This window comes from Erythrolamprus reginae, chromosome 4 (assembly GCF_031021105.1).
Source record: "Erythrolamprus reginae isolate rEryReg1 chromosome 4, rEryReg1.hap1, whole genome shotgun sequence".
Classification (NCBI taxonomy): domain Eukaryota; kingdom Metazoa; phylum Chordata; class Lepidosauria; order Squamata; family Dipsadidae; genus Erythrolamprus; species Erythrolamprus reginae.
This window is the reverse complement of record NC_091953.1, coordinates 96,571,523-96,596,674: the sequence shown is the minus strand read 5'-3', so window position 1 is coordinate 96,596,674 and position 25,152 is coordinate 96,571,523. Positions and strand designations below refer to the sequence as shown.

General features: G+C 37.0%; 1 protein-coding gene across 6 annotated transcripts in view; it reads left to right on the top strand.

The window, feature by feature from the left end:
• Positions 1-25,152, top strand: part of INPP4A (inositol polyphosphate-4-phosphatase type I A) — a 123,915-nt gene that overhangs the window by 89,063 nt on the left and 9,700 nt on the right. The window contains exons 12-24 of one of the 6 annotated variants that reach the window (XM_070750964.1): positions 4,637-4,654; positions 7,049-7,232; positions 8,758-8,976; positions 10,132-10,396; positions 13,836-13,907; positions 14,220-14,252; positions 15,013-15,185; positions 16,222-16,345; positions 17,491-17,617; positions 19,318-19,458; positions 21,191-21,288; positions 23,023-23,135; positions 24,851-25,005. In XM_070750964.1, the coding sequence (XP_070607065.1) occupies positions 4,637-4,654; positions 7,049-7,232; positions 8,758-8,976; positions 10,132-10,396; positions 13,836-13,907; positions 14,220-14,252; positions 15,013-15,185; positions 16,222-16,345; positions 17,491-17,617; positions 19,318-19,458; positions 21,191-21,288; positions 23,023-23,135; positions 24,851-25,005 (1,722 nt within the window). The remainder of the gene's footprint in view (positions 1-4,636; positions 4,655-7,048; positions 7,233-8,757; positions 8,977-10,131; positions 10,397-13,835; positions 13,908-14,219; positions 14,253-15,012; positions 15,186-16,221; positions 16,346-17,490; positions 17,618-19,317; positions 19,459-21,190; positions 21,289-23,022; positions 23,136-24,850; positions 25,006-25,152) is intronic. The other 5 variants (XM_070750965.1, XM_070750968.1, XM_070750966.1 and 2 more) reach the window with 5 other exon arrangements.

The following is a 25,152-nucleotide window of genomic DNA, read 5'->3' as shown; positions in this document are numbered from 1 at the left end:
TTGCATGATCAAAATAGTTGTACATCTCTAGATAGATATTTTATTTTATTTATTTATTAGATTTGTATGCCGCCCCTCTCCGCAGACTCGAGGCGGCTCACAACAAAAATACAGCAATCATAACAAATCCAAATAATTTAAAATATTTAAGAAGATTTAAAAAGAACCCCATTTACTAACAAACACACACACACACACACACACACACAAACATACCATGTATAAATTGAACATGCCCGGAGGAGATGTTTCAGATAGATATTTTGTTGGTTTAACCTTGCTGTTCTATTCCCATTTAATATACACTTGTACTGTTTCAGGTGTAACGAAATGTAACAATCAGTGTATAGCAAAAAGAAAACAAAATGAAAAAAACCCACACTCATAGTAAGAACCCCTCAAATGAGAAAAGTCAATTAATCACAAGTTTGAGATCCGCATGACTAATAATCTACAGGTCTCAAATTTCATTTCGGGTCATATTGACCTGAGAAGAATAGCAAAGTTAAATGCTGCCAAATCAGATACAGTTTTCCATCCACAAAATGTAGCCAATGAAAAATAATAATCTAAAGTTAGTAAGTCAAAATTAAATTTAGGCTGACACTTCCTATCTGCACTTTATTTTAGTTTCGTATCTTTAATCACTGCTTATTTTAGTATGTGTTACTTGCATAACTTTTAATAATAGCTACAGAAAAAAAATCTACCAGGCAGTCAATCCATGGGTAAATTTTCCCTTAGAAAGACCATATTTAGAAAAATCACAATCTGCATATTATTTGATAATGTTTCTTCAAGTAACTTGGTTTCCATATTAACTGCTTCTATTAAAAACCATCAATATAGCTTTTAGATAAGCTATATCTAAAGATCTGCATATTTTATATTTTTGACATCCAAACATGTTTGTATTCCTGCGTTGACATTAGTAGGCAATGTGACCATATTTCATATCAAGTGAAACTGTTCTTAGATCAGTTAGCTCTTTATTTATGGTCAATGACCAGAATTCGACTTAAAAAGCTAAAAAATAAAAAATAAAAGTAGATGTAACTATAGGTAAATAATTTGTAAGTTTCATTATAAAGCAGGATAAATAAACAGTAAAAATGTGACTATATCCAAAGAAACTTAATTGTAGATAGGTTATTAGCAATTGTACAAAATATAATTCTGAACATTTATTTGAGATACAGGGAGCATTCAGCATTCAATTAGGGAAAAGCTATATGTTTACTGTTAATCTTATATTTGTTCTTTTTTTCCACGTTTTTGTCTTGTAATTTTTTTTATTCTGCAGTTTATATTTTATTTTTGGGAAAAATAAAAAAAATAAAACTGAATAAACTGGTTATTTGGCTAATAAGGAGAATATAAAATGTCACCCCTAAATGACCATGCATTTTTATTGTACACCATTGTTTATTTGATTTATTGCAATATATGCACTATTGGAATGCAGTGTGCTTTTAATACTAAGGGCACCCTGTTGGTATAAAGTAGTTTTTCTCAACTTTGGCAGCTGTAAGATCTGTGGCTTTTGTTAAGCTATTGTGATCTAAGAGCTGACCATATGTAAAGCTGATGCAATTATAAACTGATGCAGTAGGAATGATTCAGCATTTGATATTGCCAGTTTAACACTCTGATGAGGTTCACACAAGACTGTTACCATTTTAAGACGTGTCTATATATAGATGGCCATTAGAGGGCATATCTCATTGATCTCCCTGTGTCCATAGCTGTGTGATAAGGTACTATATCTACCTTATGTATGCATACTGCTCAAAAAAAAAATAAAGGGAACACTCAAATAACACATCCTAGATCTGAATGAGTGAAATTTTCTCATTGAATACTTTGTTCTTTACAAAGTTGAATGTGCACAACAGCATGTGAAATTGATTGTCAATCAGTGCTTCCTAAATGTACAGTTTTATTTCACAGAAGCTTGATTTACTTGGAGTTATATTGTGTTGTTTAAGTGTTCCATTTATTTTTTTGAGCAGTACATTTAGTTATATATAAACCACTGTTAATTATCTAAAGGCTCTGCGTGCTGTGTATTGTTTTGCTCCTGGGTTTATCTCATAATACTAGTCATGCTGCAAAACTGTGACAGGTTATGGGCCAGGTCCAGAGTGACTAGCGACTAGTGAGCCTAGAGAGAGGAGAATCCCAGTGTGAGCTTGCACCAGAGTAAGTGGTTTAAATTGTGGTTAGCAGGCAGCATGGCCTCCATCGGTGTAATTGGAGCAGGCTCCTGGTGTCTCGGCTGAATGAGACTAACTACCTCTCCTGGAGCGTGAAGATGGAGATGTACCTGCAGAGGGAGGAGTTGTGGACGATTGTTACTAATCCACCAGCAGTCCTGGATGATACATTGACGGCCAGCCTGGGGAATTTAGGGAGTTGAAGTTCACCCATCTTAAAGGGATGAGAAACACGGGTAGATGCAGAGCACAAGTTTGTGCTTTACCATTACAGACATCTCTTACAAAAACAGTCTCTTTTTGAGTCCTGGAAATTGTCCATGCATTACTGAAACATCAATGTTTACATTTAAAAAAAATATAAATAAAATAGAGATACACTTTAATTTTCAAACATACCAACTATTTTTGAATGGCAGTAAGAAGTGCCATTAACTAGAATACATGCCAATATTTTTCTCCGGTTGGCTTGTTCTGAGTTTAAAATATTTTCTTAAATTCCATCAATTTTGTGAAGAGATGTCTAGCATATGGCTTGCTTATTATATATAGATAGAGTAACTAGATAGTAATTGGCTGGATTGAACGTACCACCCCTTTAACATTGGCGACTGAACTAGTTACCTTTGGAGCAGGTGGGGGTTGCTACTTACCTCCGCTACTGGAATGATGCGCGTGCAGCTCTGCGTCAGTGGTGTGCATAGGCGTGCGCCCCAGCGAGATTTTGCTTTTGCGCATGCACAGAAAGCAAAATCTCATGAGAGGATGCATGTGTGTGAGATTTCAGTTACCTTTTTTTTTCTTCTGCGCATGTGCAGAAGCAAAAAAATTGCAGAAATCACATGTGCGTGCCATGTCCTCACAAGATTTTGCTTCCTGCACATGCACAAAAGCAAAATCTCGCTGGGGCGTGTGTGTGTGTGCATGCCTGCGACACAGACCTGCGTACGTATCATTCCGGTAGTGGAGGTAACTAACAACCCCCGCCTGCTCCAAAAGAAAAATAGTTCAGTATATGGATGTTAACCCATCTGAAAGTATTAGAATGTACTAAGATGTAAATATTAAAAATTAATAAAAATATATTTTAAAAAAATTTCGCTGGGGCGTGCATGTGCACACACACTGGCGATGCAGAACTGCGTGCGCAGTTCCATTTTTCCTGCCAGCACACAGTGTGGCCCGTACTGGCTTGTAACCCAATACAGTGATACCTTGTCTTACGAACTTAATTGGTTCCGGGACAAGGTTCGTAAGGTGAAAAGTTCGTAAGACGAAACAATGTTTCCCAGAGGAATCAATAGAAAAGTGATTAATGCGTCCAAAATTCACCCCTTTTGCCAGCTGAAGCACCCGTTTTTGTGCTGCTGGGATCCCCCTGAGGCTCTCCTCCATGGGAAACCCCACCTCCGGACTTCCATGTTTTTGCGATGCTGCAGGGGAATCCCAGCAGAGCAAAAACGTCTGCTTCGCTGGCAACGGAAGTCCGGAGGTGGGGTTTCCTAGCGAGAGGAGCCTCAGTGAAATTGCAACATCGCAAAAACACCAAAGTCCTCGAAACCCCACCTCCGGACTTCGGTGTTTTTATGATGCTTCGATTTCGCTGAGGCTCCCCTCGCTGGGAAACCCCACCTCCGGACTTATGTTGCCAGCGAAGCGCCTGTTTTTGCGCTGCTGGGATTCCCCTTCAGCATCGCAAAAACACGGAAGTCCGGAGGTAGGGTTTCCCATGGAGGGGAGCCTCAGCGAAATCGCAGCATCGCAAAAATGGACGCTTCACTGGCAATGGAAGTCTGGAGGTGGGGTTTCCCAATGAGGGGAGCCTTCGCCTGGCAACAGAAGTCCGGAGGCGGGGCATCCCAGCGGTAGCGGCAGGTTCGTAAGGTGAAAATAATTCGGAAGAAGAGGCAAAAAAATCTTAAACCCTGGGTTCGTATCTTGAAAAGTTCGTATGATGAGGAGTTCGTAAGATGAGATATCACTGTATTGCTTTGGAGGATCATCTTGACAGTTTCAACACAGGACTGGATCTCCATATTAACTTAGATTTTTAAACTGTAGGCAAAGTTATATCACTGGTGGTAGCATTACCATTACTTGATTGGAATATGAGATTAAGATTCTCTGAAGGAATGGCAGAAGGGCAGTCAAAGAGGAACTCAAATTCATTAGGGGATTGTTTGAATGACTCATTAAAATATCTACCTATGTATTCTATCAGTCAGCTATACATTTTTCTGTTGGGTCTTATCTGGAAGACATTTACCATTTTGCATACTTCTTGTTTTCCTCAGCTATTTGATACAAACATAGCATTATTAAGAAGTATTAAAGCAATTAACATTTACCTAACATCATTTGGCTTTTGATATTTGCTAACAAATTAAAGGCTAATTTTCTTTTGATTTCTTTTTTTTTAGCAGTTTTGAGGAAAGTTGGTGAGTTTTCTTTTTCTGAGCTTAGTAGCACAGCTTTCTTCTTTTCTAAAGCAGAAATGTATTAACAGGGTACATTTTATAGTTGATTCTTGACTTTGCTAATTTGCTTCATTACATAAATGTTTATTGAAGTATTTCATAAGCATGAATTTGTTATCTTCATCTGCATTATTTGCTTTATCAATGAACAGCTAACATTTAAAAACAACCATTAGATTATACAAGATAATTTAAGAGAGAATTGGAAATATTAAATGTATAACTGCTCATCTTTATAAAACTAAAATAATCAAATGTTGTTTGAATATTTTTCCATTTAAGAGAAAGAGAAAATGATTTGATTGGGCTTAGTTTTAAGAACCGTTTATTTGAAAAGGCGATAGTAGACACCACACTTACTTTGTTTAAAATTGCAGTGCTGAGGATCAAAATGCTTTCATATTATCTCATCTAGCCTAGAAGCCATTACCCTTATCATCCAGATATTTTTAGGTCAGTGGTATGATGTTGCTAAAAACATTTAACCACATTACCAAGTCAGCCTAGACATTAAAATAAATTCTATCAGCTATGTTTAGACGCTGATGATTAGATATTTCTACTATTTGTCCTAGGGATGTGGCAAAGAGGCTAGTTGCAGTTTATGTGAATATATGACTCTCCAAAGGCTGATTTACCGTATTCATTTTGTGCATACAAAGTGGTTCATTTTAAAGATAAGGGATCAGATTTTATACAAGAGATATATAGATTTGGATCAGATATGAGCTAAAAACTTTATTCCATGCACATGAATTGACAGTTATACTTCCAAGCATTAGATAATTGGTCCATGAAAGCACACTGTTATGTTTGTATGATTGGGACCTTGGGTCTTTAATACCAGTAGCAGAAGTTGGACTGCTTTAGTCTACTTAATCCTAAATTTAAAAAGAAATAAAATTTTACCTTTGGAAGAGATTGATAAATTTTTGTTTTCCAGTTAAAAGTCAGTGAAGGATGATAGCTGTTCATTTGGGGAAATAGTCATGAGAAGCTAATTGAATTATTTCTTTTGATTCCATCAAAATATTTGCTTTGCTTCTTTTTTGAGAATGAGTCTAACACAAATAATGCTGCATGTAGTTTGCTACTGCATATAGATTGATTCTGCATGATGTCTCTCTTTCAAATAAGATGCATATATTGCTATAACGGTTGATAAAAATATTTTAAATCTTGAGCCTTTAGATCTGTCCTTAAAATAAACAACCTGTATCACATTTTAAAGAAAACTCCTATATTAATTTTGAAGTCCTTTTAAAAATAAAAAGACATACCGGTACTTTTTCTGTTTTTTTCCTTTTTTTATTACAGTCTAACTCCTTTCCTCTAAAAATTTATTTTTCCAGATAGCTGAACAAAGTTGTGGTTAATATCTTTTAAAAGTATTAGCTAGATTCTTTCAAAGATAGATTTAAAGTTTGTTAAAAGGAAGATATATTATTTCAAGATTCAATTCTATCAAAAACATTTTTTGACAATTCCCTGCTTCAATTTTACAATGGAAGTTGAGTCTGAAAACTTGCATTGTTTCTGAAGCACTGTCTTACGTTATATGAAAGCATTCTGTTAAATAAATCTGTTTTGCTGTGAATGAATCAGGTAACTGGTAATCTAAAATTTGCAGTGAGACATGGAAGGAAGCTATCTGCCTAGAGAAAGGAATTAGACACCAATTTTTACTTTTCCAGGTACATTGTGTGAACTACTAATTAAGCTGATGACTCTCCAGCAACAATAGATAGTAGCCATATATCTGGATTTACAAAAACAAACCCAGATATAAGGAAGGAAAGTCAAATAGCTAGGTCTTACTATAAATCCATCCTGAGTTACATTTGGCTTAGCTAGTCATCTAAAGTAAAAATGTGGGTTTATTAAGCAGGATTCTGATATTGGCAAGAAGGTTAAAAACAATCATCTTGAGCAATTACAGTACATGGTTGTGGAAAGGATAATATAATCAGTGGTATTTTCTCAGATGAATCAGGAAATCTTTGAAGACAAATGGATCGGTCATCCATTTGAATGAATAAATTATGCTTAGCCAAGGAATCAGATTAACAGGAATAATTATGTTATTGCTGCATCAATAATTATGTTATTGCTGCACTGTTTGATTAGCAGTTTTCTGTTCCTTGTGTGGCTTCTGAGTAATCACATGGCATGTTTGATAAATACATCTTGTTCAAATGCTTTCATCATGTGCATGTCAAGATAATTTGAATAAGATGGTTACAACATAGTAGATTGTCAGTCTTTGTATTCAGTGGCTTAATAATTAGAACAAGATTCCAAATCAAAATCTTCCACTATTTTAAAAAAGTTACTCTTTTTATCCCTTGTTATCAGCACTGCAAACAATTCTCAGTCTATAGTATACATACCACAGGATATTATTCGGGCAAAGGAGATTATTGCACAGATCAATACCCTGAAAACTCAAGTTAGTTACTATGCAGAAAGACTTTCCAGAGCTGCCAAGGATAAATCAGCAAATGGACTTGAGAGAACACTTGCCATTTTGGCAGATAAGGTAGGGGATTTGCTCATCCTCCCTCTTTAACTTAATATTAACTGAATATTCTTATACTGTAATAATAACAAAAGTTTTGAATTTCACAGTTTTGAATTTCCTTCTCTGTAGGCCTGCCAAAATCTGAGATTCTGAAAGGATAAGAACTTATTTGATCTATATTTAATGGTCAGTAATGAGCCCTAAATCTCTCTGACCTCAGCATATAAGTACTGTATTTTATTATACTTGGTCTAATACATCCCATCCTTATTTAAGTCCTGGGTATGGCAGACCAGACTTGAGGCAAAAAGATTCTCCTTCTCTAACCTTCATTTCTGTTGTGAAAATCTAAAAACTAATATCAAACCTTGGTGATGCTTAGGACTATAATGCAACATTCTTCAAATTACTAATTAAAGCATTATTGAGGGTGGGAGTGGAAATCTTTATGACCCTGATCATTTTTTCAAATAATGGTATCCATCTCAGCGTTGACTACCTCCTTCTGATCATGTTATATTTCCTTGCTGTACTGTAATTACATTCATATGATTCTAAATTTGGTTTCGTTTTACAAATAAAAATAATTGGTGGGATCCATACAACATACAGTGGTACCTCTACTTTTGAACTTAATTTGTTCCGCGACCAGGTTCTTAAGTAGAAAAGTTTGTAAGAAGAAGCAATTTTTCCCATAGGAATCAATGTAAAAGCAAATAATGTGTGCGATTGGGGAAACCACAGGGAGGGTGGAGGCTCTGTTTCCTCCCAGGAGATTCCTAGAGAGGCCCCATGGAGGCTTCTCTATGCCTTTTCCGGCCCTGTTTCCTCCCAGGAGATTTTTAGGGAGGCCCCACGGAGGCTTCTTCCTGCCTTTTCCGGTAACATTTTCGGAGGCTCGGTTTGTAAGTGAAAAATGGTTCTTGAGAAGAGGCAAAAAAATCTTGAACACTCGGTTCTTATCTAGAAAAGTTTGTAAGTAGAGGCGTTTGTAGGTAGAGGTACCACTGTATTATCAAATGCGGGTTATATGACACAATATCTAGGTTACACAACGTATTAAGCTAAAGAGGTTTATTGCTTAGTATCCTGAATGAATTGATTCATTGAATGTAAATCGGAATTAAGTTCACAGTGAAATGCTATAGAAATAGTTATAAAATAAACACCATAGAATATGTTTTTCTGTGACAAATTCTGTGGAGAGCTGTGCTCTCAATTGGCACTGTAATGGAAAGATTGCCTGTCTGCCTCAATCAGTACCTAGATCACATTAAAAAACCATCTTAGCTGTTTTTAGCATGCTAAAATAACCTTTTTATTTGTTAAGTTTTGTGCCTTAACCATGAGGCTAAATCGTGTCCAGATTTGTTAAGAAAAGTGTACCTTGTATTAAACTGTTTTTAAAAAGTGATATAATTTTGGAATATTACTTGGTTTGTTTACTGTACTTTAGCAGTGTTGGGATTGGACAGTAATAAAGAATGATGCTATAAAATAGACATTGGTTGCAAATATTGTGTGTCATGTTTATCCTATCTAGACCCGGCAACTTGTTACTGTCTGTGACTGCAAGCTGTTGGCAAATTCAATTCATGCCCTGAATGCTGCAAGACCAGATTATATAGCTTCAAAGGCTTCTCCAACATCTGCAGAAGGAGAACAAGTGGTACTAAGAAATGACCAAGATACTTTGGTGGCCAGGTGGGCAGGAAGAAATAGCCGTTCTTCTCTTCAGGTGGACTGGCATGAAGAAGAGTGGGTAGGCTGTTACCTTAAAATTCCATTCCTATACTACAGTGAATTTGAATTCAGACAATTCCTTTTTGTAAAATTACAGCTGCCAGGTATTTGATCATGTTTTGTGATTTAGAGATCATACTTAAAACTGTTTGAATGAGCAAAAGGCGTGGTGGGCATTATCAGTGATGCACAGGGAAAGTAACATGGATTTTTGCATTTTTTTTTCTTTGTGCTCTAAATACAGTTGCCATATTTTATTGTAAAAAATTAAGGACAAATCTAAACAAGAAACAATTCTGAAAGAGGTTCTCAAGGATAAGAGAAATAAGTATTTACATTTGTAATGTTGCTTTACAAAGGAAAATTCAAGAGTAAAACCAAGAAAATAATCATTAAATAAATCTAAAGGACAGTTTTTTGAAATAAAGGACTGTCCTTTATAAGAAAGGATTATGATCACTGTAGTTATAAATGGTGTTAAGCCTATTTTAGAGCCTGTGTTCCAATTGGCATGTTTCCATTTTTAAAAATGATAAAAATCCATGCATTCAATTGTGGCAATCGTTTTTGGAAGATGCATTGATGCTTCTAGAGCCCTTCATTTATTAATTCTGGCAAACTCTACAGGTTACACTAAGTCATTATCTGATTTAAGTATAGTTTGTGGAATAAATATCTGGGTTCATATATAGTGAACTTAGGATCCACAACAGCTGAGGGCATGCAAATCTTGCAATAAATAAATGAATGGTATCTTACAGAAATCTGTGAACTCAGGCACTGGGTGTTCATTTTTCTTTACTTCTGTTTCTATTTTTTGAGTTGCCAGTAAAAATAGAACAGCTAAATTTATTTATTGTCAAATTTATTTGCCGCCTATTTTGCTATGGAGTTATTGTAGGTATCTTGGAGATATGATGATTTCCCAGTTATTAATTACAAAGTGGTAATTGAACTGATAGTCTTTACAGTTTTGTCCAGAAGAAAATAATATTTTGTTATCTTGGTTACCCAATAGGGTTTGTATGTTTCTTTATTTACTTTCAATTACTTTCTATGAATTACTGAAAGTAGTGAAAATAGTGTTTCAAAATATTTCAATATGCTTCTTTCTTTATGATTTTTCATTATATTGAGCACACCATTATGTCCCTTTCCGTTTGTTTCTTCCCAGGAGAAAGTCTGGCTGAACGTTGATAAAAGTCTTGAATGCATTATCCAGAGGGTAGACAAGCTTCTCCAGAAAGAGCGATTACAAAGTGATAGCTGTGAAGATGTTTTCCTGTGTGACGTCAGCTGCTCTAGCAAGAAAGGTAAACAAGATACCCGTGCATACTGGATAAAGCCAGAGACCTTAAATGAACTCATCTCATCTTCATCATCCCCACCATCATCTTCATCCATTTCATCCTCTGCATGCCATTTTCCCAGAATCACAAGTGCGTATGACAGCCATGGCTTTTTGCTGTTGCCATTTTGTTCTGCTTCGTTGCATTTCTTCCTTAATCATGATCCCTGTATTGTAAGCATATTTTGGTATACTAGGAACCTTCATTCCATAGTAAGGTCCCAGGAATATGAGAGAACCACGGTCATTTCCTAAAAAGGATTGGGATGTTTCCAATCACTGTCCAAAAAGCTATAGTAGAAGTTTGATTGTCTATGGAGATTCTTAATCATATAGGTCAGTGATGGCGAACCTTTTTTTCCTTGGGTGCCAAAAGAGCATGGGCGTGCACTATAATATATGTGCGAGTGCCCACATCCATAATTCAATGCCTGGGGAGGGTGAAAACAGCTTCTCCAGCCCTCCCGGAGGCCCTCTGGAGGCTGGAAATTGTCTGTTTCCCAACTTCTGGTGGGCCCAGGGGGATCGTGTTTTGCCTTCCCAAGCTCCAAAGGCTTCACTGGAGTCGGGGAAGGGTAAAAAACCCCTCCCCACCCCCTGGGAGGCTAGTAGACACCACTGTGCCTACTGACATTAATCTTTTCGTCTACCAAGTTCCATTCCATGCCTTAATTAATTTTCTTTATACTCTTGAAATTAAAAAAAATATAGAACTTCAGACTCTAGTTTTGATATTTATAAAAATGTCTGACTACCCTGAAGATAAAAAAAATGCTCAGTAATATTTTCAGAAGTGAGTTTATTTTCTAGTTAAGAAATCAACTGATGATTTCAAATTGGTTGATATTTTAGGATACTTTCATAGGATTATTACATGGCATGCTTTCTATAAGCAAAGAATCTAAAAGGTAGGCTGGTATTTTGTTCCCTCTACTGTGGATGGAAGTAAGACACTGAGATGAGAATATGACTCGTTTAGAGTCACCTAGTAAGTGCTTGGTTAAATTGAAGACCTTTAGTGGTGCAATATGTTTCAGAGGCCAGATGTATTAATGCTGTACAACATGTATGTATGTATGTACATACGTATGCATGTATTGCTATGCCTTTTCAGCAAGATGACAGAAGCAACAAATAAGTAAAAGACATAAACATATTAAAGTATACATAGAGATATAAATCATGCATGAAAGGAAGCATAGAACAAAGTTGGCTTGTGGCTTGTAAAGACCATTCTGGGACAGAGCTTTGCAGTCTGACAAAATCTACTTTCCTAATTGCTGCTCATGTTCCATAAGTAGTCCAGGGTATGTTCATACTGGAATATGAATAATACATAACATTATATATGAATATAATGTTTGAGAATGTAGAGTAAGAATGTATTGTATTCCATGTGCTTGTTTGACATTTCAAAATAATTTTTACAATACCTGTAGTCTTATATAGTCTCTTCATTATGTTTCCTTACAACAGTTTCTTGAGCTTGTGATTTTACAATAAATTATTATTTTAATAAGTAAAATTACATTATTATTTGAAATAAATAAGATGCCTCTTTTCATTTATTAATATAGAACAGGACATGTGTTGTTTGTTCAGAATTCTAGTTACTACTTTAAGTTTTTATATGTGTTAAGCACTAGCAAAGTGGAAGAATGAAGAATGCATTATGTATGGAATAGTATATTAATGTGCAAATAGCTATTATATTAATTTAATACACATTCTGATTTTATTGTGAAGGTGTTTTATTGTGAAAGCAATTTCTAAGAAGAATCTCATATATTAGATGGGTAATAAGAAAAAGAATCCCATCCAACCAGAGCAATATCATTTATACAATATTAAGTCATGGAATATTTTTACATCAAATATTTCCTGATGCCTCCCTATTTGATAACCAATGAAATGATGGGTTGATACAATCAGTGTCATCTTTATGCTAATGTGTATAAAGATTGAAAGTTTCACCCCAATAAGTATTTTAATCTATAATCAATGCATACTAAGCCAAGATATTTTAAACTTGATTATTTACACAGCTGAAGTCATGGTAGGCAGTAATTATTTTAAAAACCACACCAGTGAGAAGATTAGGAAGAGTATGCATAGTCATGTTTAAACTCTATAGGTTTTTTTAAAAAGTGTGAAATTGTATAGTGGTGTAATGCTTATAATGCAAAATTGTAAAAATCAGCATGCCGGCAAAATTATTAGAACAATAAACAATTTCTCAATTTTAAAGTTGCCTATTATTAGAATACTAGTTGCAGGTATGCTATAAAATTACAAAATTGTATTCAGCGATTAGTGCTAGACATAAACTAACATAGCTTTGTTCCTCTTTCTGATGATGTTTTCCAATGCTAAATGTATAATGCAATGTCAGTTGTGGAATGTTTCCCTGCTCTAGTAAGTGATGGCTGAACCTTTGTTATCACTTCATTAAAAATCAAGCAAAAAAACATTCTCTTATGAGAGAAGATGATAAAGTGCTGACCTTAATGTTATTCTGTCATATAAAGTTCCAGCCTCAATTTCTTGCACTTATCCTCACCTCCATTCTCCAAATTATTTGAATTTCCAAAAGACAAAAATTTCAGCAAACTATAAATTCAAAAGCCACTCAAACTTTCATAGTTACAGTTGCCTGTGTTAGAATGGTTTAATTTCCCTGTGAATTGACCACATACTAAATTTATAAACAGAAATTTTAACTAGGGAAGAAAATGGAATAATAGTATTTTTTATGAATGCACTTTAAACACAGATTCTAGCTTGTCTGCAGCAAGCTAACAGTTTTTTCCCTTTCACTAGCCTCCTGTTAGCTCTTCAAATTGCTGATGTGTACTTCTAATTCAACAATAAACTTGGCGTAGTGAGATTAAATGTAATTAAACATTTTAAAGGGAAGACAATGAAATCAATTAAACAGTATTAATACATTTCCATAAATGTGTTTCTTGCTGAAAGTTGCAGACAATTTTTATACATTGGAGAATAATGGAAAAGCTGGAAACAATTATGTGATGGATTGCCAGTTGTACTAAACAATAGAGCCTGAATGAGGGCTATTTGAAATGAAATTGATTTGTCACTGAATTAACGCTTAAGAGAAAGTTTGCATTCAATATTTCGTTTCTGATGAATTTTCTTCACAAACACACCCTATTTATTCTTTACATTGTTAACTGTATACATTAAATATTTCAGGTGCACACCTTATTAAAAATTTCTTCATGTATACTTAGGTTATTTGGTACACACCAAATAGTTGGTGCTCTGCTATTCCATTTAGTGGTTTGTAATACCTGCCCTGAAGTTGATGGCTCAAACTTTAGGCTGTACTAGATAAGGGCCAAAGTGATGCACTTGTAATTTTCATAGTTTCTAGGTGCTTCCGTGAATTGGTAGTTCAGGGATTTCAGTACTCCTACCAGCAGTTATAGTGTGTTATAAGCAAAAAGGAGGATCTTAAAAGAGGCTACAGCAGGAAAAATCAACCATGTGTTTTCTTTCGTTGCAAGAAATTTATAGGAGGCTGCATGTCATGATGATTGAGCTTATTCGAACAATGGACAAGACTAGAAGGAACATGAGTTGAGTCATCTATTTGCTGTTTTTCTCACAATCCATTTTTTCCCCTCTCTGTTCTAATTCTCTCCTCCTCCTTTTCCTTTCCCTACAGGGTAGTTGTGATATATTGTTTTTACTTGGATTATTTTGCAGAAGGCTTTTAAAAAAGGTTTCAGGACTTGTGCATCCCTACAACCATAGATGGCCCACTCTTATATAAATTGACACCTCTCCCCAAATAGTTGAGACTGCTTGTGCTTAGCATTTCAGTTGCTTATCTTTAAAATGTGTTGCTGCCCCTTAATCATGCATGTTGCACCTCCATTTTTATACAGATTGCAGTCCTACTCCTGAAGAATCCAACCCAGGTATGTATATTTTCCCCCTCCATTCATCGTATTTGTACTTAGAAAAAATCCGGGGGGGGGGTGTGTGATTCTCTTAATTTAATACTAACATCTTTTGCTGATTGTAAATGTTCTACTACATTGATTTTGAGGGAGGGAGAGAAATAGAGATTATCCCTCTTTTTCACAAAATACATTATAGATAATAGTATCATGAGTTGATGATCGCTCTAAATCTAAACTATGTCTGTCTGTCTGATTGTCTGCCTATCTACCTATCTATGATGTTTGAACGAAGCTGATTGATCATGACTGAGACTGAGATATGTGCAGTCTTGGGATTCTTAGATGCCTTTAAGTGTTCTTAAATTCTACTTAAAAGCCAAATACAGTGGTACCTCTACTTACGAACTTAATTAGTTCCATGATCAGGTTCTTAAGTAGAAAGAAGAAGCAATTTTTCCCATAGGAATCAATGTAAAAGCAAATAATGCATGTGATTGGGGAAAGTACAGGGAGGGTGGAGGTCCTGTTTCCTCCCAGGAGATTCCTAGAGAGGCCCCACGGAGGCTTCTCCCTGCCTTTTCCGGTAACAGTTTCGGAGGCTCGGGTTTGTAAGTGGAAAATGGTTCTTGAGAAGAGGCAAAAAAATCTTGAACACCCGGTTCTTATCTAGAAAAGTTCATAAGTAAAGGTGCTCTTAGGCAGAGGTACCACTATACATAAACATACAGAAGTGCCTTCCTTGTCACTGCCCTCTCTTCTCTTTTCTGACCTGCAGGTGAATGGAGTGAGGCACTTTATCCTCTGCTAACAACGCTCACGGAGTGTGTGGCCATGATGAGTGACAAAGCAAAGAAAGCAATGGTGTTTCTTTTAATGCAGGACAGTGCCCCCACCATAGCTCTTTGCTTAAGCCTTCAGTACCGGAGGGATGTGGTCTTTTGCCAAACTGTAAGCAAGAACATGGAATATATGTTTTGGACTTTGGAATTTGTTCTTGGAGGATTAACATTTGTGAATAATAATTATACTCAAAAGGGGATAGTGATTGCCTAGGGCACTTTAGCAATTTTGGAACCAGATAACACAACCATTCATTCATTCATTCATTCAAAATGTGTACAAGATAGCAAGTATTGGTATAAACATAAACAAAAGCAAAGTCGGTACAGGTAAATTTGGACAATAGGACAGTAAGACAGGGACGGTAGGCACAAGGGTGCGTTTATACACGCCCCTCTTCTGCAGTGATAAACCCTTGGGATATTTAGAGTGCTCATGTGTCCTTTATTATAAGGGGAAGAACTTTATAGTAAGAAAGCTGTACTTTAGACTTATTTTTCAAAAGCTCACTTTTGTCTTTTATAGCAGTAGCGCTTAGACTTATATATTGCTCCATAGTGCTTTACAAGCATACTCTTGAGTGGTTAACAATATCAGCATATTGCTCCCAATAATCTGGTTCTTCATTTACCTATCTTAGAAGGATGGAAGGTTGAGTCAACCTTGAACTGATCAAGATCAGATTCTGAGCTATGGCCAGAGTTTGCCTGCGATACTGCATTCTAACCAAGTTCACCAAATGCTGAGAGTGTTCAGTCACAGTTTTCAGTAATAATAAGTATTAGGTGAACAAACTTTTAACAGTCATTTTCAGATCTATTAAAACATAGTTTACTAAAATGATGCCGACTGCAAAGGTTAGATAAGTATTTGTGCTGAGTTTCAAATGGTTGCACAGATGAATTGTATCTCCCATTTCTGTAGTGGTTACCACAGGCACTGATGGATGAATATAATAAAAAGTACAATAAAACTGATAGCGTGAAAAACAATTGCAATTCTATCTTCAGATTGCAGTGGAAGTCTAAGGACCTTTATGATTCATCCATTCAGAAACAATCTGCCATATTAGTACTGGCTGAGTAAGCTTGTGAAACCTTGGCAAGTATCGTCAATTATTTTCTTTTTGTATTCTTTCATGCAGCTTACAGCCCTGATCTGTGGTTTCATTATCAAGCTGAGGAATTGCCTACACGATAATGGATTCCTGAGGCAGCTTTATACCATTGGTCTGCTAGCCCAGTTTGAAAGCCTTTTAAGTACTTATGGTAAAGAACATTGCATGGGGAAAGCATGCAAAGTTATTAATTCCTTGAAATGCTAGACTTAATGAAATATGTGTGTACTGATAAGTTCCTCAAGCAATAGAAGAGCAATTTCTGAAGAGTAGATCAGCAGGACAAAACAAAATTGAACACTGGCTGCCTTTTAGAATGAAAAATTTTCTGTTGGAGTGTACCTAAATATTTGGATTTGTTGAAATTAATTTTATATGGATTACGTTATCTCAAACAATGACAACTCTTTTTAGCTTGAAAGCCTAGAAAGGCAAAATTGAGACATTCGAGTTGAAACATCAATCCAAACTTACAAGTTATTTCATAAATTGGATTTACTTATTTATTTATTAAAGTTACATGCCGCTGATCTCATTAACCGAAGCAATTCTTGGTGACTTCATTTCTGCTTATGGTGCTGGCATAAATTGCAAATCTTTGCAAGTCTGCAGTGGAATGACTTCATGTTAGCGATCAATGCACTGACATCTTTATCATATTTATGTATTTATTAAATGCATATGCCACCCATCTCACTATTGATGCAACTCGGAGCTCATATTAGTATGAAGGTGTGATATTGGAGTCAGAAGCATGGCTAGTTCCTGTTACACTGTAGGATTGTTGTATTGCAATTAAAGTGTGAACAGCAGCCATAGCTCATCTTTATCTGGTTTCAGAAGCTAAGCAGTTCAAACTTGGTTAGTGCTTGAAGAGATACTTTAAGGTACATTGTGGTCCCCAATCTTTTGGCTATCATGGACTGGTTCGATGGAGACAGGTTTTTCCGCGGACCGGAGGGGGCATGGTTTTGTGTGCTGCCTGCAGTGTGTGGATGGAGGGGGGGGGGGTTCGCTAGTTTGCACGGTTTGGTTTCTGACATGCCGTGGACCAGTGCTGTCAATGGACCGGGGTTTGGGGGACCCCTGCTTTAGGGAATTCCAGAGATAGAAGTTAATTAAGAAATTGAAAAGAAAATCCTAGGCATTATCTCCTGTTTTCAAGAAAACTAAACAAACTTATTCAGAATCACTGGAGCTTCAGCTTACCTCAAAAACTATTTTATAATAGTTGGCAATAATTGTAAACATATATTTTGTAATCTTATTAATATTGTCTTCATTTTTTCCATTTAGGAGAAGAACTGGCTATGCTAGAAGATATGAGTGTGGGAATAATGGATTTGAGAAATGTAACATTTAAAGTAACTCAGGCTACTTCCAGTGCTTCTGCTGATATGCTGCCAGTCATTACAGGAAATCGGTAAAAAATTGGGGGTGGGAATGGAGAATAGAGATTGGGGAAGGGAAAGAAGTGAGAAATGTATTCCCTAATAAGGAACATTTTAGAACATGTGCTAATTAGTAGGTTGCTTATACTAATGTGTTACTCTTGTGCACCATATAAAAATCAATTGACCATCTTTTTTAATTAAGATAAAAATGCAAACCATGTTATAATTTTTTTAAAATTATGAATGAAGCTCTCGCATAAAGACTTGTAGAAGGAATAAATACAACATTTATTAGTACTGTATGCAAGAAGAGAACAAATGTGGTTTCTTCAGTATTCTAAGGAGGAAATGTAGTCTTTTCAAACAGAACTAACATTTATCTAGTCCAGAATTTCTTAAGCTCAAGAACTCTAAGAGATTTACACTTCAGGAATTCTCCAACTAATATGATATAGCCTTTTCATTCCAGTTGTGTATTACTAACCAACCAACCAACCAACCAACCAACCAACTAACCAACCAACCAGAAAGAGTTAGGAAATTCATGTTATAATAATAAAAGGAGGACGAGTTTTTATGTAGATTTAAAGTTGGCCTTTGACCTTGTCTGGGCACATGTAACTATAATATTGTGATAGTTAATGTATCCACTCACTATGACCAAAGTGCTAATTAACAAGTTGATTATATCAATGTGCTTTTCTTGTGCAACATGGTTTGTTAAGCTAACACTCTTGGACTGATATGACATTCAAGTCAGGTCTTTATATTCTTCTATTATACTGTATTTTCCATTGCTTGAAAACTGCCAAGAACGGAGATGCATAGAGTGCTTAGAGTTTTGATTTTAGTTACTGTTCCGATCTCCTAGATAGCAACATACAGTGATACCTCGTCTTACGAATGCCTATTCATACAAACTTTTTGAGATATGAACCCAGTGTTTAAGATTTTTTTGCCTCTTCTTCCGAACTATTTTCACCTTACGAACCCAAGCCGCTGCCACTGGGATGCCCCGCCTCCGGACTTCCATTGCCAGCGAAGCACCCGTTTTTGTCCTGCTGGGATTCCCCTGAGGCTCCCCTCCCTGGGAAACCCCACCTCCGGACTTCCATGTTTTTGCGATGCTGCAATTTCACTGAGGCTCCCCTCGCTGGGATTCCATTCATTTTTGCCAGCACTGCTTTGAATCTCAGCGAGGGGAGCCTCAGTGAAATCACAGCATCGCAAAAACATGGAAGTCCGGAGGCGGGGTTTCCCAGGGAGGAGAGCCTCAAGGAAATCCCAGCAGCGCAAAAATGGGCGTTTCGCTGGCAACAGAAGTCCGGAGGTGGAGTTTCCTAGCGTGGGGAGCCTCAGCAAAATCGCAGCATGACAAAAACATGGAAGTCCGGAGGTGGGGTTTCCCAGGGTGGGGCGCCTCAGGGGAATCCCAGCAGCCAAAAACGGGTGATTCGGCTGGCAGCGGAAGTCCAGAGGCGGGGATTCCCAGCGGCGTAGGGCAAAAGGGGTGGGTTTTGGGCTTGCACGCATTATTCACTTTTCCATTGATTCCTATGGGAAACATTGTTTCATCTTACGAACTTTTCACCTTACGAACCTCGTCCCGGAACCAATTAAGTTCGTAAGACAAGGTATCACTGTACTGTATGCCTTAAATATTTTTACAGGGGCTTTTCTGAAAATATTACTTTTGCTTGATTAGCTTCAAATTTCTTGTCTAAATTAGGGATGGATTTAATGTGAGGATTCCCCTACCAAGCACTTTGTTCGATGCCTTGCCTCGTGAAATCCAAAGTGGCATGTTGCTGAGAGTTCAACCAGTACTCTTCAACGTGGGAATCAACGAACAGCAAACTTTAGCAGAAAAGTACATATACCTACACATTCTCTTTTCTAATCTTTCATGTTTAACAGACGACAGATGAATGGTTTTTCTTCCTCCTAAATATATACTGAATGAATTTCAAAGGGGTTTTTTAAAGCAGGCGTCTCTAACCTTGGCAACTTTAAGACTTTTGGACTTCAACTCTCAGAGCTGGCTGAGTAATTCTGGGAATTGAAATCCTCAAGTCTTAAAGTTGCCAAGGTTGGAGAGCCCTGATTTAAAGGATAAATGAGGAAGAAGTTGAATGACATGAAAACATTTGTGGAATCAGTACATATACGTATGTCTACTACATAGATTTCTACTATAGTCTGCTGATATTATATTTAAAATTAGTTGCAGGCTTGGCTTCATGGGATATCTTGAGGCATTTACAACATTATCCAGTAGATGCAGTATCCATATTGAAAAGGCAACATGTGATTTTGAGTAGGCATGGAGACAGTGGAGACAGAGTGTCCTGGTGTACTGTACACCATTGAGTTGGACACGACTTAGCAACTGAACCACAAGAAATGGATGCCTATGTAATGCTTATGGAGAATAAATAAGATGTATTTTTGCCAAGATTGTTTCTCGGCTATAAAGGGCAACAATGAACGCCTCTACTTAAGAACTTTTCTAGATAAGAACCGAGTGTTCAAGATTTTTTTGCCTCTTCTGAAGTACCATTTTGTACTTAAGAACCCGAGTCCGGAAAACTTTTCCCAGGAAATTTGAGGGCAGCACGAAGGTCTGGACAGTTTCTGCCATTCCCCCTGGGTTTCTCTCTCTGGCGCAATTTACGGGAGGCAACTTCACGCCGGGTGTATGGCTGCACCTCCTCGCCGCCTCTTTTTTTTTTTAAGCCTTAAAGTTTTGGATTTTTCTTATTCCCCTCACCTCACCTTCTTCCTTCAGCAGCGACTGTCCTCCTCTTCTTCCTCCTCCCCAAATTCTGAGCTTTTATTTCTTTCCTAATGGGTTTGCACACATTATTTGCTTTTACATTGATTCATATGCGAAAAATTGCTTCTACTTACAAACTTTTCTACTTAAGAACCTGATCACGGAACGAATTAAGTTCTTAAATAGAGGTACCACCTTATTTTTTTTGCCTTATGTTAAGGAAACTACACTGCTCAAAAATTAAAGGGAACACTTAAACGACACAATAAATCCAAGTAAATCAAACTTCTGTGAAATCAAACTGTCCACTTAGGAAGCAACACTGATTGACAATCAATTTCACATGCTGTTGTGCACATTCAACTTTGTACAGAACAAAGTATTCAATGAGAATATTTCATTCATTCAGATCTAGGATGTGTTATTTGAGTACTGTATTCCCTTTATTTTTTTTAACAGTATACTTTTGTTAAGGAAACAGTAAACAAGCTGTTAAATGGAGTATCTGTTCCTTCATATTATTAGTAAAAATAAATCAGACTATGGCATTTGAAATTGATTAATCTATGTAAGTATTTTTATTACTGAATTTTAGGGCAAAGTTCTTATGAAACTGTAGAATAACTAAACATAATTTAAAAATTAGGATCACACTAATTTCTAAAATCAATTTAAAAACAGTTGTATAAATGAGTTGTCTGGTCTACGTTTAAGGCAAGTGTTAAAATATTAATAACTGAAATGAAAAGAACAATTTGAAAGCTTGCAGATGATCTCCCATTTTTGATTGGAAGTTCTATTAATATGTCCCTTTAAATTTTTAAAGGTTTGGTGATACCTCCCTGCAGGAAATTATTAATATGGAGAGCTTAGTACGGTTGAATTCCTACTTTGAACAGTTCAAAGAAGTTTTGCCTGAAGACTGTAAGTGTGAATTACAGATATTTATATTCAACACAATTTAAATCAAGAAAATATCTGCTTTTACATGAGAACAAAACAATTAAAAATCAGGAGGTTTCTCTCCCAAATACATTGAGGTTTCTTTAATCTCAGTTAATGTTTGGAGTTGGTTTTGGTAAAATGGAACAGTTTTAACCTCCTGTGGACAGTCCCTAAACCCTGATACTGAAGTGTTTGTGTGGTCATGGACACATGTAGATGCCAAGAGTAACCAAAGTGCAATTCCAATTGAAGTTAATTGATTGATATGCATCAACACATTGCTTAGTGACCACATAAATATTTTCATGACAATCTATCCCATAGATGTCAAACTCGTGGCGTAATGTTGCTGTAATGTGACATTGCATGATGTTTTTCCCTTTTGTGAAGCTGGGGTAGGTGTGGCCTGCTCATGATGGATCTGGCCCACCGACTGCCACTTTGATACTCCTGATAGATTTTATCCCCAACCTGGTCTTTCCGTTGGTCCAGTGCTGCACTTATTGCTACAGTAATGGTGTCCACCTAACTTGCCGATGGTCATCCTTGCCTGTTTCCTTCACTTTTTCCAGCATTACAGCCTTCTTCAGAAAGCTCTAATGCTTCCCATAATATCCAGTGTAGGATAATTTGAGCCTAGTCCAAGTATGTCTTGATTTATTGAATGATCTGTTTTCTGTTTTCTTGGCTGCTCATGATATTCCCAGGAGTCTTCACCAACACCAAATTTTAAAAAACATCAATCTTTTTCTTACTGTAGTTTTTCAAAGTCCATTTTTCCCTTTTATGGAGAATGTCATGGCCTGCATGATTCTGATTTTTGCAGGTCGCTTTGACAGTCATGGCATGAGAATATCTTTTTCAAGTCCTTCTACTTACTGAAATAAAGAAATATAACTCTAGTTTTATTTACTGCTGTTTTTATTTTAAATAGCTGTTTCCTGATGATGCTAGCACATCATGAGACTAAATCAATTCTGGGCTCAGTTTTGGATAAGAAAAGGGATATTGTTCAAGGAACTTATTCAAGACGTCCCCTTTTATTATTGCTGCTTACATTTTACAAAACCTCTTTTTCCTCCCTGCTACCTCAAAATTCTGAATTTCTATTATGTATAGTCCCATTTCCTGAAGTATAGAACATACTATAATCCATAGGTTTTTTGTACTCTAGTTCAGATTGGCTAAATTCTACTTAATTTCTATGATTTTGCTAAAAACATAACAGTCAACTGTGCCACTCAGTCATCTAGCAAAAAAAGACTCTTGTGTTTTGTTTTGCCAAGAGTTTACTTTACTGAAGCTTGCAGAAATAGCATAAGCTGAATCTGAGATTTTCCCATGCAAACAATACAAAGTAAATTTTCCTCTTCCCCCGCCAAACATCCTCCCCCCCACCCCCGGTTATCTGTGAATGTCCAATTAGGTACTTGTGTATTATTTAGGAAACAGGTTGTTGGTTCCCAGCTGTGCATACGGATAGTTGACAGGGGCTGGCTGAAGCGTCTCACAAGCTTCCATCCTCCCTCCACTTCCTCCTTACATTTAGATACCGCCTCTCCCCACCATTGCAAATGTCAAGCTGTCACCTAATTAATCTTGGATAAGAGCGATGCCGCCATGACAATAACTGTCTGTTGATAAACATAACCTATCCATAAGATGAAAAAATGCTATCAGGCATTTGTTAAGTTGTGTATTTTTTTCCGTCAGGTCTACCTCGATCTCGGAGTCAAACGTGCCTGCCTGAACTGTTGAGGTTCCTTGGACAGAATGTACATGCAAGAAAAAATAAGAATGTTGATATTCTTTGGCAAGCTGCTGAGGTAAAACTTAAGAAAGTTAACTTCGTTTAGTGTCGCTTGTCTCCCATGGTGTTATGTCTTCAGAATAAGCAGCAGCAGGGGTGGGTTCCACTTACCCTCACCACCGGTTACCATCACGACGTTTTGCGCGTGAACACTCGCTCCACTCGTGTGCCCGCATCCCCTTATGTGATTTAACTTCCATGCAGGGATGGGCTACTGCCCGGATGGGAGGGGACACAGTGGGGTAGAGAAAATGGAGCTCCACCCCAGAGCACCCAATTTGCACTGAACGGTGTTGAAAGAAAATGCATAAGCCATGCCCACAGTGTGTTAGTAAAAATTTGGGTAGCCCTTCACTGCTTCCATGTATGTTCAGTAGCAGGATTCATTCTGAAACACAGCTTAGGAGCTGATCAGCTGTGCTTCAGGCAAAGAAAGAAAAGTCAGTATTAACCCAGGAGCGGGTGGGAGGACTCTTTTTTAAGCCACGGAAGAGGAGAAGCCATAAAAAAAATAGAAAAATTGACAAAAAAAGATGGCGACACCCATGGACCAGCACCATCTGAACTGGATCCATGATGCCATCCTCACGTCACAAGCGGGTCTCTAACAGTTTGGGTGATCTGGTCCGAACTGGGAAGAACCCAACTCGGAACAGCAGTACAGAAAGCCGCAGATCCCTGCATGTTGCAGGAGAGTTAAAATTTACAAGAAGCTGGGTATGACATTGATGTATATAGAAAAGGGATGGAGCATGCATCATGAAGTTATATCTACCCTTCTGTAGATTTTGACACTTGAAAACCCATATTCCATGGCTGAAATAGGCAATCTGGGCTCTACTGATGGGTGTTTTTTTTTGTTGTTCAGTGGTCCCAATAAATATGGCATGTATTGAAAATTGTCCTCCAATAGCATCTGTATCTACCTAACATAATGACAGCAGGAGGAGGAGGAGCAGGAGGATATTGAAGTGATGGATAGCTTTTGCTTTTTGGATCAATCATGAACAACAAAGGAACAAGTCTAAGGGGAAGGGCAGCATAAAAAAAATGAATAAATAAATAAAATAAGCAGATGCCAAATATGCCACAGAGTAGGATTTGGTGGAGCAATCTTGAAAGGCTTAAAAACATATTCAAATGCCGTGATCCAGACTGAATTGCTGGGAAAGATGAAGAATAGGACAACCACCAGCAAAGCATGATACGAGTCCCATCAGCCAAGATGTGTCAGCTGGCAAGGATGTGTCTTTTCTTTTAGTACACCTGTCAGCTGAAAGGTTCTCCTCCAGAAATAGACTGTATGAATGTATGTATGTATGAATGAATACAGTTGGATGGACTCAGTTATAGTAATGATGAGTACACTATTGGGAGATTTGAAAGAATTGGCTAGGGATAGTTCATCATGGAAAAGATGTGGCTGTTAGGAGTCAAAAACAATTTGACAGCACATAACCATTCCTAAAATAATTCAAGACTGGGTTTAAATTCTACATTTCTTGAATTGTAATCTCACCCCAATGTTATTAATGAAATTCTCCTAGTTATTCTGGAGTAATGCTATACCTTCCTTCCTTCCTTCCTTCCTTCCTCTTTCTTTCTTTCTTTCTCTTTCTTTCTCTCTCTCTTCTATCTATGTGTCTCCCTATCTCTCTCTCTCTCTCTCTCTCTATCCATCTATCCATCCTGTATTACAGTAGAGCTAACACCAAGCATTTTTCCCCCCAGATTTGCCGCAGACTAAATGGTGTTCGGTTTACCAGCTGTAAAAGTGCCAAGGATCGGACTGCCATGTCGGTGACCCTGGAGCAATGTCTCATACTGCAACATGAACATGGAATGGCTCCACAGGTCTTCACTCAGGCCCTGGAGTGCATGAGGAGGTAAGAAGACCTAGTTTGCTTGCGCTTACTTGTTTCTAATCCTGGAGCCCTGTAAACTGCAGATGAATATTCAATACTATACGATTCAGCTTTTTCTGGATATTTTTTTTAATTTTTCTCCATACAAGCTTATTTTCATATTATAAT